The 18,362-nt window shown below is 39.8% G+C and overlaps 1 protein-coding gene across 1 annotated transcript in view; it reads left to right on the forward strand.

Annotated features, from left to right (window-relative positions):
• LOC122553728 (formin) overlaps positions 1–18,362 on the forward strand; it is a 341,853-nt gene that overhangs the window by 236,361 nt on the left and 87,130 nt on the right. The window contains exon 14 of the mRNA XM_043697991.2: positions 6,819–6,870. Within this exon, the coding sequence (XP_043553926.2) occupies positions 6,819–6,870 (52 nt within the window). The remainder of the gene's footprint in view (positions 1–6,818; positions 6,871–18,362) is intronic.

Raw genomic sequence — 18,362 nt, forward strand, 5'->3', positions numbered from 1 at the left:
ATACCCACACCCACTAACCCCACCACCCCATGGCTGAACACTTCAACTCCCCCTCCCATTCCACCAAGGACATGCAGGTCCTGGGCCACCTCCATCGCCAAACCCTTATCAGCCGATGCCTGGAGGAAGAACGCCTCATATTCCGCCTTGGGACCCTGCAACCACATGGGATCAATGTGAATTTCACCAGTTTCCCCATTTCCCCTCCCCCACATTATCCCAGTCCCAAGCCTTCAATTTGGCACCGCCCTCCTGACCTGTCCATCACCTTTCCCGTCTATCCACTCCACCCTCCTCTCCGACCTATCACCTTCTCCCTTACTTTCGTCTACCTATCGCTGCAACCACACTGTGAATTTCATCAGTTTCCTCATGCCCCCTCCCCCACACTATCCTAGTTCGAAGCCTCCAACTCAGCCCCGCCCTCCTGACCTGTCCATCACCTTTCCCGTCTATCCACTCCACCCTCCTCTCCGACCTATCACCTTCTCCCTCACTTTTATCTACCTATTGCATTCTCAACTACCTTCCCCCCCCCCCCCCCCCCCTCCCCCCAGGCCATAAAACTTATTCCTGCTGAAGGCATATGACCAAAACATCGATTCTCCTGCTCCTCGGATGCTGCCTTACCTGCTGTGCTTTTCCAGCACCACACTCTCAACTCCGATCTCCAGCATCTGCAATCCTCACTTTTTCACAAAGTCACATATGGAGTTATTAGGACAGAATATCCCAAAGGTTTGGTGAAAGAGTTAGGTTTCAAGGAATATTTTAAAGGAGAGAGACGAATGTTAGAGTGGCTTCCAGGCTTTAAGAACTAATCAGTTGAAAATATATTCATCAATGGTACAGCATTGAAAATTGAGATTTGCTAGAGGTCAGATTTAGAGGAATACAGGTATCCCAAAAGAATCTGAGATTGGTTGAGGTTACAGGCATAGAGGCTGGGATTTCAGCTCTCATAGCTTCCCTACAATGTGGAAATTCCCAACAAGTCCTCACTGACCCTCTGAAGAGTATCCCACCCAGAACCAATCCCCCAGCCGATTACTCTACATTTCCCCTGACTAATGCACCTAAGATACACATCCCTGTACACTATGGGCAATTTAGTATAGTCAATTCACCTAACCTGCACATCTTGGACTGTGGGAGGAAACCAGAGCTTCCTGAGTGAACCCATGCGGACACAGAGAGTATGTGCATTGTCAGCTGAAGCTGGAATCGAACCCAAGTCCCTGGTGCTGTGAGGCAGCAATGCTAACTACTGGGCCACCGTGCTGCACTTGGGTAACAAATACAAGAGCAGACGCATTCTGAAAGAAGTGTTTCTGAATGGCACATATTAATGTCCTCATATTTTTGGGATGAGCTGCTATTTTCGATATGAGAGCAAGGTAGTGAAGGGAGCTGAGATCTTGCTTGTCTCCAGTGAACTGCTCATTACCTCCTTGAGGAGCTAGTTCATAAACGTTGGAGTGCCAAAATGTGATCTTCAAAGTGCAGGTCACTGAAGCCAAACAATCTGGATCATGTTATTGCACAGCTGTTGGGTTCACTGAGGAGAGCAATGAATTTTTTTAATGAGGAAAAGCAATTGCCACTGGAGATTTTTCTGTAAGATTATACACAATAACTTTTAGTTCACTATTTAACCACATCTGAGCACCACTCTGCCATCAGCAATAGAGGCTATCATGGCAATCACCTGCTTTGTCAGTAATTGGCCATCATCACAGGCCCAGTTGATGATTGCTTTGTGGAGTCAGGACCTAATGTAGTGTTCAATTCTTCTGTGTTTGATTGAGAGTCTGATAACTGATTTATGCTTACTGTGCTTGATTGCGTACGCTTGGTGAAGATTGGGTGTAGACTTAGAGAAAATTAACCAATTGTAGAAACACACACAGATGTATATTTTTGCATAGATCTGAGACATAAAATATATTACACAAGTAAATGATCCGACCATTAGGTTTCCCATCCTGAATTAAAAACCAAGGACCGAATGCCAAGACTATGGAGGTGTTTAAAACCGGGATGATTTTTTTAATTGATACATTGTCAAGCTATGAGTCAGAGTTGTTGGGTGAACAGGATTTGTTAAGAATTTTGGATGGCTTAAGAAAAATGCAAAATGAAAGGCAGGCTAGTTGAGTCCAGAGATAAATAAGGCAGGGAAGATGGTTTCAGCAATAAGTGTGCTGAGGTGACGGTACAGAGGTGAAAGATGTTATGTTTACTGATCTTGTGGTTCAACCTCTGGCAGTTGCCAGAAAAAGGGGTGCAGTTCATGGATAGGGTACAGAGTTTGTGGAAGGGGCCAAATTCAGTAGTTTCAGTTGTCCCAATATTAAGCTAAGAAATTGTTGCTTGTTTGATGTGGCACATTGCTTTTTCAATGAGACAATTTACATGAAAACGTACAGTTAGGAACAGAAGTAGGCGTCAGCCCCTGAAGCAATTACTCACCAGACAGTTTAACTTCAGAGGTGGGAAATCTTCTAGAATCGATTATTCAGGATAGAATTAATATTAATAAAACATGGAAAAACCTGGGTGTATTCGGAAGAGCCACCATACATTTGTTAAAGAAAATCATGTCTAATTAGATTGCTGGAGTTTTTTGGAGAGGTAGCAAAGAAGGTTGATGAGGGGAAGACTGTTGATATGATGTACAAGAATTTCCAAAAGACATTTGGTTCATTGCCAGACATCAGACCTTTGACATCTGACATTTATATTATACGCCACCTGACAGATCTTTCTACCCATTCACTTAGCCCTTCTGTTCTTGATTTGCATCTGATCATCTTCCCACTTTACCACCTGTCCTCATGTCACCATGTCTTCATTCCCTCACCTAGGTTTTGATATAAATTGCAAAACGTTGAGGGCCCAACATCGAAGTCTGCAGGACCCCACTTGTCACATACTGTCAATCTGAAAATGATCTGTTCATGCAAGTCTCTGTTTTCAGTCAGTCATCCATGATAGTATGTTACCCATTATAGTATGAACTCCTACTTTGTGTACTAATCCTTTATGGAACCTTATTAAATACCTTCTGAAAATCCAAGTAGATTCTGTCAACAGGCTCCCCTTCAGTTAGAAGCAGTGGAGGGGTTGAATCAGCTGATTGTGAGGTAAAACTGGATATGGTCAACTTGCATGGGGAATATGGCATCATAATCTTGACAAGGTCCTCAAAAAAACACATCACTCCCCCAGTACAAAATGGAAGTGCCAGTCTTGAGTGTGGGGGGGTTTGTTTATTCTTAACGTAGGGTTGTTTAGCTCAGCTGGATAGCTGGTCTGCAATGCAGTGTGATGCCAACAGCATGGGTTCAATTTCTACACCAGTTGAGGTTACCAGGAACGAGTCTCTTTCTCAACCTCTTTTCCCCCGCCTGAGGTGTGGTTACCCTCAGTTAAACCATCACCAGTCATCTCTCTGTCTAATGAGAGAGTAGTCCCATGGTCCAGTAAGGCTTTGGCGACTTTTACCTTTACCTTGCTTCGCTGCAAGTGTGCTGCCATTAAGCAAAGGCTGAGAACAAAGCTCTCACTGCAAATTTTTTTAAAGAATTGATAAATGGGGCTAACTGCCATTTTTGCAATGACAGCACTGCCAAGCTACCAAATACTCTGGGCCCACCGCCTTGCAAATGCCTGGAAGGAACTGATAATGGAATCGAACAACCAGTTCTAGGTTTGATTAACGTAAAAATAAAGATTAAAGTTCTTTCCTGCACTTGCTCAGATTTATTTTCTTAGATGTCCATCTGAGAATGAAGTTAAAGCTCAATATTATTTTACAATATTATAAGGTAATTTATCAGGCGATCCAGCTGAAGATACTTCATACGGCCCATATAGCACCGGATCGATTGGCAAAATTTAAGGCAGGGGCATCCCCATGTGTCCCAAATGTAAAATAGAGGTGGGCGCTCTTGTACATTGTCTATGGACCTGTCATAAGATCCGTAGATACTGGACTAAAGTAGCAAGTGCCCTGACAGAAATTTTAGGAACGGAAATTAAAGTGGACCCCGTATCTCTCCTTTTGGGCTTTTCGAACTTATCCTCCCTGGACATGCATGGGAAGAGACTATTTTCTATTCTCTCTTTCTGTGGAAGGAAAAATACTTTGGTAAACTGGGTGGCTGAGGGCCCCCCTGGACTTTCAAATTGGCACAGATTAATTATGGAATGTATTCCCCTTGACTTCCTTACAAATATAGTGCACCGAAAGACCGAATTATTTTATAAAATATGGCAGCCCTTGAATTATATGAATACAGGTATTTCGGCTATCCTAACAAGGGCTTTTATTTAATTGAGATTATGAACCTGGCTGGTCCGGGGCTCCTTGGGAGAGGAATCCCGCACGAATACGGGTTTTGTTACATTTAATGTTAACACATTTCGAGCATGTATCTCACTACCCAATTTCTATGTTATCTGTTGTTTTTTTTGTTGTTTTTTTCTCTTTCTCTTATTTGAATAATGTAATGGACTTAAATATACACTCTGGTTAGTTGTAGGTTAGATTAGTAGTTAGTTGAGTTTTGTTTTTTTTTCTCGATATTTTTCTTTTGTTAAATTTTGGTTATTATATATTTAAGATTTAATTGTATATCAATGTTTGTACTTGAGAGTTTTGTTTATTTTTGTAAACTTGTAAAAATGTTAAATTTCTAATAAAAATATCTATTAAAAAAAGGTAATTTATACCTCAACAAGGGCTTTAGCTAATGAAGGAGCAGCGCTCCAAAAGCTTGTGATTTTAAATAAATCCATTGGATGATAACCAGGTATTATGTGACCTTTAACTTTGTCCACCCGAGACCAACACCAGCATCTCCACATTATGGGAAAGAGGAGAAGTTTAACCATTCATTAATTTGATTCAATTCTGTAAATGTCACTGCCTAAATGAAAATTAAAGACTTGAAACTGCTATAGACTTGCATTTGCATTTTTTATTGGAAATATTACTTCATTTAGCCATTTAATGTGATCCTTTCCATCAAACAGTAATATATCAGACTCATTCATCACTGGTTTGAAAGTAGTTTAATTGCTATAATCTTCCTCCGCTTTCCTTGGGCTTTTCAATCTTCTCTGGTAATGTAACAGACCATCTCTCACCTCCCTGTGATTTTACATTAGATGACATTATCAAAACATAGTAGATAATTACGAGGATAATTATCAGGGCCTTGAATTTCCTCAGGCATTGGGGCAGCAATACCAGCATAACTGGATTAATTAAGGCATAAACTGGAGTGGAAACTGGAAAAACCTACTTGTTGGTCTAAAGACCTGAGCATATTCTGTGCTGCTAAATTGCTGAGAACATATTATGGGGCTAAAACCTCATTAACATAAACATGATTGCTGACCACTTCAGAGCATTGCTGCTGATGCTTTAGTTACCTTGTCGCCAGTGTACCATTGTCTTTGTGGCCTTCTTGCTATGACAGATGAGTAGTGCATTCCTCTTGTGCATTTAAGATGTTTGCGAATATAAGCCCAGAATTACATACCAGACAGTTTAACTTCAGAGGTGAGAAATCTTCTAGAATTAAGTATTCAGGACAGATTTAATAGTTACATGGAAAAATGCAGGTGGATTTGGAAAAGTCAACATGGATTTGTTAAAGAAACTCATTTCAAATTAAATTGCTGGAGTTCTTTAGAGAAATAATAAAGAAGGTTGATGAGAGAAGGGCTGGTGATACCATGTACAAGAATTTCCAAAAGGCATTTGACACAGTGCCAGACCTTTAAGGGAAGTATAGGGCATGGATTAAAAGGGATAGTAGCAACAGAACAAAATTGTTGAATAATGGCTAATAAAGACTAATGGTTAGTGGGCAGTTTTTGGGATGGAAGCAGGTTTGTAGTGGAATCCCCTAGGGGTTAGTATTAGGGCCCTTACTTTTCCTGACATATATGGGCACATTGTCAAAGTTTGTGATTAGCATAAAACTTTTATATAACATAAAACATAAAAGTTTTAATGTTCCTTGCAAATTGGTGAGATAAATGTTTTCACAAAGCAATACTCAGGGTTGGGAATGCGCTGCCTAAAAGTGTAATGGAGGCAAATTCATTTGAGGCAACCATGATGCTATTGGGTGTTTATTTAAATGGAAACAACATGCAGGGTTATGGGGAAAAGGCACTACGTTAAAATGCTCAGAGGATCAGCATAAGCACAATGGGTCAAATGGCTTCTTTCTGCACTGTAACAATTTTGTGATCTTATGACACAATTTTTAATTAAAACTTCACTATTTAGTTCAAGCATCACAACCATGCAAATACTGTTTAATAAAGTTGAACCCACTGATTAATAACTACATGGAAAATAATTTCCTGATTTTAAGAAAATGATGCGATCAAGGTTTTCAGTTGATGCAGTAAGCCTCAAGAACAATATTGGAGTGGTGGATAACAATTACCTGAGCATTGACATCAGGTTACAGCCTTGAGATCTGCTCTGTAATGTCAAATGATCTTAATCTTATTATGTCATTGGTGCTGGTTCTAGTTATCTAGCTAATGGTTTTGTATGATGATTGTCTTAATGGTTATTTCATGTCTTTTGGCATTATTGCTGCAAATTGATAAGATATAGATCCCTGGTTTATTTCACAATTTATTGTCACAAAAGTACAAAACACACTGCAGTCTTAATTTAAGAATAAAACTTCAATAAAGCTACATTTTTACTGTACTGTCACTACAACAGTATGGCATTTGTTTCTGCTATTGCATAATAGAACTTGTTTTTTTTTTATTCCTAGCAAAGAATGATCTTAAGGTAGAAGAAGCACATCTTGAAGAATCACAGAAAAGGTATCATATTTCAGCTAATTATCTGACATGTTGCGATAAGACTGTTTTAGCTGAAAGATAAAATGCCGGATTCTTTAAATTTTATTAGATGTTTCAAAATTGTATGAGGGTAAAATCATGTTTTTTAAATGTTTTTGGTATGCAGTCACATTATAAAGTATTAACCTCAAGCATATTTAGCATAAAAGAACATTGATTATTTGTGAAAAATTACCCTTTCCAAGTCTATTATTGTGCAAAAATCAGTAATGCTGCAGTTTTACATGGATCCGGCTCTGATGAAGAGCAAAGTGAAACGTGCACGTGGTTCATGTCAGAGGTTAGTTAGTTATGTTGGATCAATATTCGCCACTGCTAACCACTCCAAATTAACAGGGTCGCTGGAAAGCATCTTATTGGCTAGGGAAGGTGCAAGTTCACTTTTAGACTTACCTCTGTCAAACTGAGTCTCTGCGATTTTGCAGCATCCTACAATATTACTGCAGAAGTTTGGTATTTCAGTTTTTTGGTTTACTTCAGTTGTGGATCTTTCTGCACGAACAATGATGTCCTTTCAATATGGAGGAAGACTGTAAATTTGCATGTGGTTATTTAGGCTTCAAAAATTTCTGACCCATTGGTGAGGGTGGTAAAGTATATTATACTTCACTTCATATAACCAAGCAGTTTCTGTTGTAAACATGATGCTCAGAAAATGAAATGAAATATATCAAACATTTAACATTGAGGGTGCAATTGAATAGTGACAGAAATATATCAGCCACCATATAGGATCTGGCACTTGTAAAAACCATATATTTTTAGCTTCCGAGATTTTTGATTGTGGACTGAAACAGAAAAGAGCTGCTTTAAGGATTGCTACACCTTTTAAAAGTAAAGTAACCTGTATTCAAGACAAGTGCTGTTTACACACCTGGTGCTGGTTTGTAGGCAGGTTTGAGCCAAGTTTGAGGATAAATTGGAGTTAAGGTGTGTATGGAAAGAGCTTTGACTGGCAAAACATAATTGATTGGTCTGTGAATTAGTGCCTAGTTATCAATGACAAAGACTTTCTGCCTGCCAGTAACAGTGCAATTGGTTCTCAGTGAGCTGAACAACAAGTGAGCATGAATCTTTTGGCAGAAACCATTGGAGTTCTGGAGAAGAAGGAGCTGGTTTTGCTCTGCAGTAAAAAGCTTAAGATACCCAGTTTATTTTCCCTTTCCGGTTACTGTGACTTATCATTGATAAGTCAAAGACCTTTAAAATTCAGAACCGGTCACCTTGTGTCTCCTAGAACACCTTGTGGAGAAAGAAGATTGAGAAGCAGCATTATTCTGACCAGCACAAACCTACGGACAAGGACCATGAACTGTCTTCCCAGTTTTTGGCTCTATCCATACACCCATGTCTCTTTTCCATGTCTGTGTCAGTCTGTATGTGAGTGTAGAGGGGAAGTCTTTAAAGGAGCTGAGCTTTAATAAGTAGAGTTACATATCAGTTGTTTATCTGTAGTTAGACCCGATCTATTTGTAATAAATAGTCAACTTCGTTAAGTATACAAAGGTGGTCCATGCATTCTATTGACCTCGGTTTAAAACACAAGTAAATTGGGGAATATTGTGTACTTCTATAAAATATTTAATATTATGACTCCAAAAATAGCAAAGTTTGCCCTCTAGAGCACTACCCCAGTGAGGCATAACACACTGTTGAGATGTCCTGAGCACAGGCCTAAAACAAGCATTGAGACCTTGTATGTACAATTATATTAATATGCTGTATTCAGGTTTGAGCAATTGCTAGTTTTTTAAAGTAACATTTGTTCATATTTCTTCACCTGTTGTGACCTCTATTGCATGATGGAATAGATTTAAAAGGTGATGCTCATTATTTATACCATGCTTAACATTGAATTAGTTCAAAATCATCCTGGTTAAAAATGGCTTGTAAATTAAAATGTTCAAAAACAAATAATCAACACAATAAAACTCAAAGTGGAAGCTTCAAGTTACTTTGAAGAAGTATCATTAATACCTCCAAACCTATCCTTTGGCATCACCTAGAGACTGGGGCCTAGATTTTCACCTTGACAGAGAACCTCCCTGTCATGATGAAAATGGTAGAAGTGGCTAAAAATTGTATTTCGCTGAACATGAATGCTTCCCATTTTCACAAGGAGTGGGAGTGGATTCATCAGGATTTTTGTAAGTGTAGTTCACAGAGACAAATGTCTTATCAATTATCAGCTGGCTTCACTAAAATAGGATTTTGGAAGCTTTTATTACAATTCTGACAGAAGAAATGCATTGGCAAATAAGCCCCACTACTCAACAAGCCATACCAAAAGTCTAAATGTTTCATTTGATCACCAAAATGGTGAATTTGTTTCTCTTTATTACTGTTGCCTAGAACAAAAGAAACTTTCACTAAGTTTCTTCAATTAATTCACATAACTCATTTATTAAAAATAAACTTATTCTTTAGACAACAGGTAAAACTTGGTATCAACTAAACTTCTGTACAAAATTAAACTGTGTCCCTTCAATCCCAAAAACTCACATTTGTACACAAACAAGGCATGTCAACTCAACTCTACAGCAATATTGTAGGCTTAGAAGGAGAAAAGGCAAATAAGTAACAACAGCCAAAGGCACCAATTCAGAAGATAGGATGGGGCAGCTTCTCATAATTCCTTTGATTCCCTGTCAACAGTGTCAACTTGAGGAATTATGAAGACCTTGAGACTAGATTTCAGATTTGAATGAGATACATTAAAATTAAACAAAGAACTGTGAATGCTGGAAACCTGAAACCGATCTGAGGAGAGAAAACAGGGTTAAATGTTTCAAGTCCAGTGGCCCTTTTTCAGAACTGTGGCTGCAGAAACAAGTTTTCCAAATGCCTTGTCAAACGCTAGGAGTGACAATGAAAGAAATGATGGTGAGCAAGAGAAAAGGGAATCCTGACAGACAGCAGAGCATATATGGTGGGCATACATGGAAGAGATCATCGTAGAATCCATATAATGCGGAAGCAGGCCACTTTCTCCACGGCTAACCCACCTTGCCTGCACACTGTGGGCAATTTAGCTTGACGAGTTCACTTAACATGCACATCCTTAGGCTGTGGGAGGAAAACAGAGCACCCAGTGGAAACCCACGTAGACATGGGGAGAATGTGCAAACTCCATGCGGTCACCCAAGGCTGGAATTGAGCTGTGAGGCAGCTGTGCTAACCACTGAACCACCGTGTAGTAGAGTTCATAGAATCATGGAATCCCTACATTGTGGAAACAGGCCATTTGGCCCATCGAGTTCCAATTGACCCTCCAAACAGCATCCCACTCAGACCCACCCCATTTCTGTAACCCTGCATTTCCCATGAATGATCCATCCAGCCTACATATCCCTGGACACTGGGCAACATAGCATGGCTAGTCCACTTAAACTGCACATTTTTGGACCTTGGGAGGAAACCCCAACAGACATGGGGAGAATGTGCAAACTCCACACAGACAGTCACCTGAGGCTGGAATCCAGCCCATGTCCCTGGTGTTGTGAGGCAGCAGTACTAATCACTGAGCCACCATGTTGCCATAACACTAAATTTAAACACTAAAATTTTAAAAATGAACTACAGGTGCTGGAAATTTTGAACAGAAACCAAAATTGCTGGAGAAACTCAGCAGGTCTGGCAGCATCTGTGGAGAGAAAGCAGAGTTAATGTTTCATGTACAGTGATCATTCTTCAGAACTCAGTTTATAACTAGTTCACTGAAACAGTGCGCTTTTAACAGTTTTACTTTTGGTTTTGTCTGTTACAGACTGAGTGAGATTTGCTTTCTGCTGCAAACTTCAAAAACTCATACATCTAGGTCTATGAAAATCTAAGACTGATTGATTGACAGAACCTTGCCATTGATCAATCCAGATCCAGTTTCAAATACTTCACAGTGTAATCCATAACATTTTATCTGGAAGTCAGCATTGATCTGGAAGAAAAAACACATACCAGCAAGAGAAAAGGGGAAGTATACCGTGCCTGAAATGTTCCTCATCATCATAGTCAAATTTCATATGAAGTCTCTTGGAGATACTTTGCACTGTTACCTTAATTAAGGCTAAGTTTGGAATGCCTTCTTGAAATCAAGATTCAATTATGATTTTCACTGACGAGTTTATTTTCAACTTTATATACTAAATAACAGACTTCAGTGGATGCTAAACTTAAATTGTAAAACAAATAGACAATCAAGCAATCCAATTTTAATTACCATAAGACCACAAGGCATTGGAGCAGAAATTAGGCGATTCAGCCCATCAAGTCTAGCAGGAATATCAAAACATTGCAGATGGTGTAACTGGTGGTGGCCAAATCTGAATTGTGACCAGTTAGGTTCAGAATCACTGCTGGCAAGGCCAGAAATGGGATACACTAATCTGGCCGATAGCTGGTACACTAGTATCGTAGCAACTTTGGATTCAAATGACAAATTATACTGTTCTGAATTACTATTGTAGTTATTATTCCAGCTCCATTGTTTCCATTCTCTGAACCTAATATAACTTTCAATCCTTCCATAGTGCATAAAATAGCAAGTAAAAAGGAATTTTTAATCAATATATTCTGTTTGTAAATGGATGCTAAATATGCCTACTGTATGCAAATCCTTATCTTCACCATATATACTATTTACCTTGTTCCTATCTCTATATTAGTTCTAGTTAGGTTCCGTAGATATCCTGAAATCAGTTGTTGTATCATCTGAACCATCATGACGACAAATTTGTGGCAGCATCTTTTCTCTTCCCTTCAGGTTTGAATTGTGATCTGGCAATTATATGCTCTATCTAGTTGTTTTGATCATTAATGTTTACTTGTACCCTGTCAAATTTGTGTCTCACTTGTAACAGTATTTGATTAGGTTTTTTTTACATTGGCCAAGTCCAGTTTTCAAGATTATTGATTGGGGCTGAGAAGAGTGGAGGAGAATTTAGATTCAAGTGTCAGACATCATCATCTTTGAAGTGTTCTTTCTGTACCATAAAGGTCATTACTACTTCAACAAAGTGTGTCTTTCTGATTTTAAATGCCATTAGTTTCTCAGTCTTCACGTCTGAATTACCCTACTCAAGAAGTCATAAAAAGTTTAAAATGTTGTAATTACTTACTTACAAGAACTTCATTCTAGTGGTAAACAGGCTTCACAAATGCATGGATGCATTTGGGACGTGAAGTCTTCCTGAAGTCTGTTGCCAGCTTCCACGTTATAACCTCTCCAAATTTTGTACCTTCTACACCCTTTGAAAGTATAATCCCAGTAGAACCATTACTGTCTCCACAGTTCCATTTTGTGTGTGTAAATTCATTTGATTTTTTTCGACTGGAAAACTGGGCAGATGACATTTCTATCAAATTTCCATTTCAAAATTGAACCCTCTGGATATCCAAACACAATTTGATTTGTCTGTCGATCTCCAAGTCATCTAATGAATTGGAATACGCAGTATTTCAATGAGAGTCGTTGGCAGTGTTCAAGGTTTTCTGGTTTTATGATACATTTGAGGTTATTTAGAATTAAAAATATAGTGTGTTCCTTTTGGCTGGATGAGGTAAGACTAGTAGAAGCAAGGAATTTCTGAGTTTGAAGATTGGTAACAGTTTGAGGAATGATCAACTTGTTGGTAATTTGGCATTCTTGTAGTACTTATTTCTGACTGCTGATGGAAGTGTGATATTAGTGGGATATTTTGCCTTCATTCACCCACCATGAAGGCTCCTCAACATCAGGTATTCCCTTTAGGCACATGCTCTTTATCATGGATGAATTGAAGAAGTTGGAACAAGGGAGAGGTAAGGCACTGGTAAAATGCAGCAGATGCAGGATATCTGAACCAAGAATAGAAAATGCTGGGAAAATGTATTAGGTAAGGCAGCATCTGTGATGAAAGCCAGAGTTAATGTTTCAAGTCAGTAAGAAAAGGCAAGATTGTCCCACGTTAGATAATAAGCTGCACAAGTGGAGACACATCAATCTGCACTTACATGAATTATAAATGTGACCCTTGGTCCTCACGACACATTCCAGCTGAAAAACTTTTTCCACATTTCTATATTATGCAGTGACTGTACATTTCAAAAGTACTTAACTAGATGCACACTCTTCAGTTGCTGCATATATTTAGATACTCTGCTCATAAGTGGGCAGCAGTCAGAGATAATTTGACGATCAGTCTTTCTCAATATTGTTGCCTGGGCCCTCCTGGTGAAAGTTTGAGTTAAGGCAGAGGATAGCTTCATTAATTGCCTCTCTTTATGTAAATGGTAATCCTAACAGCACCACAGTAACCTTGCATCTAAACACACACACACACACACTGCACTATCCTGTTTCTATCTTCCAATCACCTCTCAGCATATACTTCTGCAAGGCATAGCTTTTGATGAAGACTAAAAATTGTTTCTTTTCTTTTTTTTCACCACTCTGCCCTTTTAATGCCCTCATAACCTTTACCAATGCTGCAGAATTGGTTGTATTGGGCTGCTACATTTTTCACCTTCAACAGTAACAAATCCTCTAGTGTGGTGGGAATCCACCAAGTGTCTACCTTCTTAACATCTGACCCATAATCAAGCAGAAAAGGTGAGATTGCAATAATCTCAGGTCACAAACTGAATTTATACCTACCACAATACCATCTCAAAGAGAATCAAGGTCTGTCCATCAATGAAGGTTAACAGCAGCATACTTAAGTGATATCTCAACTCTTACGAACCTACTATCGAGATTATATTGAATGGACATGATGGAAATAATCATAAATAGTATTCTTTCTTAAGTCGTAGCTTCTAATTTTAGAGAACATTCAGTGATGAATTTTAACATTTACCGTATATTACTTATAATTTGAATATTACATTTCATTTATAAAACAAGGTTATAAGCTCAATATCCAAAAATATCCAAGGTTGCTTTAATGTGTGGCAATAATGATTTACCTATGACAGGAGAATAACGCACAACACATTTGTCATAGCCATTATATTTTAATATTGCGTGCTAAATCTTTAAAATAACGTCAACAGTTATGGAAGGAGTCAAATTTCATAACACTTCAATTAAAGCAAAGTACATGATTCTGAATATTATATATTCTCAGTAATGCATTTAACTGTGGAGGTTGACCTGGCATTTTAGTAGTTGGAATATGATCACTCACTGGGTTTGTTTTTTGCTCCAAGTCAACATTTATCTCTCTTTCTTTACTATGTCTGGGTACATTTGTCCAACTTTAAATTATTCATTGTAATTTTCTTAGTAACTATTCTTAGTAAAAGTATTCTGACTGAAGTTATTCATTCCTGTTGCTATTTTGGATCATGTTCAATCTCCCTTTTTTGGATTACATCTGTAATGCATTGGCTCTCCTTTTTCTGTCTTCCAAATTATCCAGTAATTTTTTTATTGGAAAGAGATCTTGCTCCGACATTGCACAGCTCTAAATGTCTGTTTTGTTATTTGTATTTTACTTGTCTGTGTCCAGATGCCAAGAATGTTGCTGTACCATAAGTGTAAGACCACATTGTGGTATGCTCATTATCCTTTGAAAGAATCCCTTCCACATCATAACTGATATTATAATACCCACTCAAGTACTTTCTCTAGCAGGCATTAACTATTCTTCAGCTTCTAGCAGGTACTGATTTATAACTTTCACTCTAATTTCCACAGTGTTTCCCTTGACACACCCTCTAATTTACCTTCTATCAATCACTTGTCATCTTCAGCAATGGAGTGAACTACCAGAGACATTACTTAAAATTATTTTTAGTAGCGACATGAGTTAAATCTTACAAGAATAAAGAATGGACAACTCTATGTTATATACATTGCTTATTGCATAGTACACTTGGTAAGTTCCAAAGTGTTCATGTGACATCAATTAAATTGTATTTTACTGCAGTAAAACCCTTTTTATAAAGTTGTCAATGTGGGTTATGCAATCTCTGTAGTATTGAGTGTGATGTTATAGAGAGAATGATTTATAGGGTTTTTCTGTTAATAAGAGAGACATAAGCCATATATATGATATCAAAGTATATGGTATATTATTGTCCTAGTGAGCGGCTACTGGTATTCATTCATGACAAATTTGTATTTTACACAGGCTCAACCTTGACTAAGCATTCTTTGATCTTGTTTGTTACATGCACATAATATCTGAATGAACATCCAGATCTAAATGACCTTTTTCTGCTAACATGCAATTGCAATTTGTTATTTTTCAGTGGCTTCTAAATATATCAGAATTTTATGGGTCATTACATTTTCCACATTTATGATGTTCACCTCTATATGACATGCAGGTGTACTTTAGTTGTACAGCCAAATGAACCTGGGGTTATTGAGAACATAAATTTCCATTGTGAGAATTTGAGCATTATTAGTTTAAAGGCATTCTTGTAGCTTTCATGTCATACATGAGAAATGTTAGGTCACATCTTGAAACAGCAAAGCTCAAAGTTATTTCATTGCTCTACTTCCAAAAGATCAAAGATTTTTCTTGAGTTGTTCTCTTCTAAGGAAGAATCGAGCTTTGACCAGTAGTTAAAGTATTTGAAGCATTTTCCAAATGGTGAATTGTTCAGTTAAAAGAAAATTGCTACATTTTGGGAACATATAATCCAAAGAAAAATTCAAGGAATATTGTGAGGCAGAAAGAAATGGGCAAGAGCTTGCGTGTGATAGTTATCTCAACAAAAGTACGAACAAGTATAAAAATATTTATGGAATAAATGAACTGAATTAAAGTGTTGTAAAGGTGCATAACTTAATGTGAAGATAATGCAAGCACGTCTTGTGGACGATTTGTTTTGGCCCCCTGTTACAGTATTATTAATGAATTCATTTTGCATGAATTTATGAAGTTTTTTTTAGTTCATTCATGGGGTAAGGATGTTGCTGGCTAGGCCATCATTTATGGCCAATCCCTAATTGCCCAGAAGGCAGTTAAGAATCCAGCACATTGCTGTGGGTCTGGAGTCACATGTGGGCTAGACCATCCTCCCCTGAATGACATTAGTGCACCAGATGGGTTTTTCAAACAATCGATTCATGAACACCATTAGACTATTAATTCCAGATTTTTATTGAATTCAAATTCCACCATCTGTCATGTTGGAATTAAACTTGGTCCCCAGGACATCACCTGAGCTTCTGGATTTACAGTCCTGCAATAATACCATTAGGCCATCACCTCCCCATTGTAATTACACAGTAACTAGAACAGCTCTTCCCATTGTGTTTGAAGTGCAGGAAACTTAGCTAGCATTGACCACACAGGATTTTGTTAACTTCGCTATGTGTATTATCAGTTTCAATAATTTACAACTCTTATTATTTTGATATTTCCACTCGTCAGTCAGTGTGGTATCTTGGATCAGTGGTGCTGGAAGAGCACAGCAATTCAGGCAGCATCCGAAGACAGGCAAAATCATTTCTGGATCAGTGGTGCTGGAAATTTCTGGATCAGTGGTGCTGGAAATTTCTGGAGACACCACCCACGCCCTCCACCTCCTCCAAGACTTCCGTTTCCCCGGCCCCCAACGCCTCATCTTCACCATGGATATCCAATCCCTCTACACCTCCATCCGCCATGACCAGGGCCTCCAAGCCCTCCGTTTTTTCCTCTCCAGACGTTCCCAACAGTACCCCTCCACCGACACTCTCATTCGTTTGGCCGAACTGGTCCTCACCCTTAACAATTTCTCCTTTGAATCCTCCCACTTCCTCCAGACCAAAGGGGTAGCCATGGGCACACGTATGGGCCCCAGCTATGCCTGTCTCTTTGTTGGCTACGTAGAGCAGTTGATCTTCCGTAATTACACCGGCACCACTCCCCACCTCTTCCTCCGCTACATTGATGACTGCATTGGCGCCACCTCGTGCTCCCGCGAGGAGGTTGAGCAATTCATCAACTTCACCAACACATTCCACCCTGACCTTAAATTTACCTGGACCATCTCTGACACCTCCCTCCCCTTCCTGGACCTCTCCATCTCCATCAGTGATGACCGACTTGACACTGACATCTTCTACAAACCCACCGACTCCCACAGCTACCTGGATTACACCTCTTCCCACCCTACCTCTTGCAAAAATGCCATCCCGTATTCCCAATTCCTCCGCCTCCGCCGTATCTGCTCCCAGGAGGAGCGGTTCCACCATAGAACACACCAGATGGCCTCCTTCTTTAGAGACCGCAATTTCCCTTCCCACGTGGTTAAAGATGCCCTCCAACGCATCTCATCCACATCCCGCACCTCCGCCCTCAGACCCAACCCCTCCAACCGCAACAAGGACAGAACGCCCCTGGTGCTCACCTTCCACCCTACCAACCTTCGCATAAACCAAATCATCCGCCGACATTTCCGCCACCTCCAAACAGACCTCACCACCAGGGATATATTTCCCTCCCCACCCCTCTCCGCCTTCCGCAAAGACCGTTCCCTCCGTGACTACCTGGTCAGGTCCACGCCCCCCTACGACCCACCCTCCCATCCTGGCACTTTCCCCTGCCACCGCAGGAACTGTAAAACCTGCGCCCACACTTCCTCCCTCACCTCTATCCAAGGCCCCAAAGGAGCTTTCCACATCCATCAAAGTTTTACCTGCACATCCACTAATATCATCTATTGTATCCGTTGCTCCCGATGCGGTCTCCTCTACATTGGGGAGACTGGGCGCCTCCTAGCAGAGCGCTTTAGGGAACATCTCCGAGACACCCGCACCAATCAACCAAATCGCCCAGTGGCTCAACATTTCAACTCCCCCTCCCACTCTGCCGAGGATATGGAGGTGCTGGGCCTCCTCCACCGCCGCTCCCTCACCACCAGACGCCTGGAGGAAGAACGCCTCATCTTCCGCCTCGGAACACTTCAACCCCAGGGCATCAATGTGGATTTCAACAGTTTCCTCATTTCCCCTTCCCCCACCTCATCCTAGCTTCTAACCTCCAGCAACTCGATCCCCTGACCTGTCCGGACTTGTCCGACCTGCCCAGCTCCTTTTCCACCTATCCACTCCACCCTCTCCTCCCTGACCTATCACCTTCATCTCCTTCCCCACTGACCTATTGTACTCTATGCCACTCTCTCCCCACCCCCACCCTCCTCTAGCTTATCTCTCCACGCTTCAGGCTCTCTGCCTTTATTCCTGATGAAGGGCTTTTGCCCGAAACGTCGATTTTGCCTGTCTTCGGATGCTGCCTGAATTGCTGTGCTCTTCCAGCACCACTGATCCAGAGTGTGGTATCTTGGTTCATTTCTTATTAATGAAGGTTTTACTCAGTTAAAGCTGCTTTAAGACAGAATTTTTGTTTATGGATCGAGCATTCATAATGAATTCCTAGGGGAAATATTTTAAAATGTATTTTGGTTTGGTTTCAAAACCAAGGAAATTTAAAATAATAAAAATGCCAGCAATTGTTTGTATTCGTGTAATTCTGGTT

The sequence above is a fragment of the Chiloscyllium plagiosum genome, unplaced genomic scaffold, assembly GCF_037043375.1.
Source record: "Chiloscyllium plagiosum isolate Xiang-an unplaced genomic scaffold, Cpla_swu_hap1 HiC_scaffold_8, whole genome shotgun sequence".
NCBI lineage: Eukaryota > Metazoa > Chordata > Chondrichthyes > Orectolobiformes > Hemiscylliidae > Chiloscyllium > Chiloscyllium plagiosum.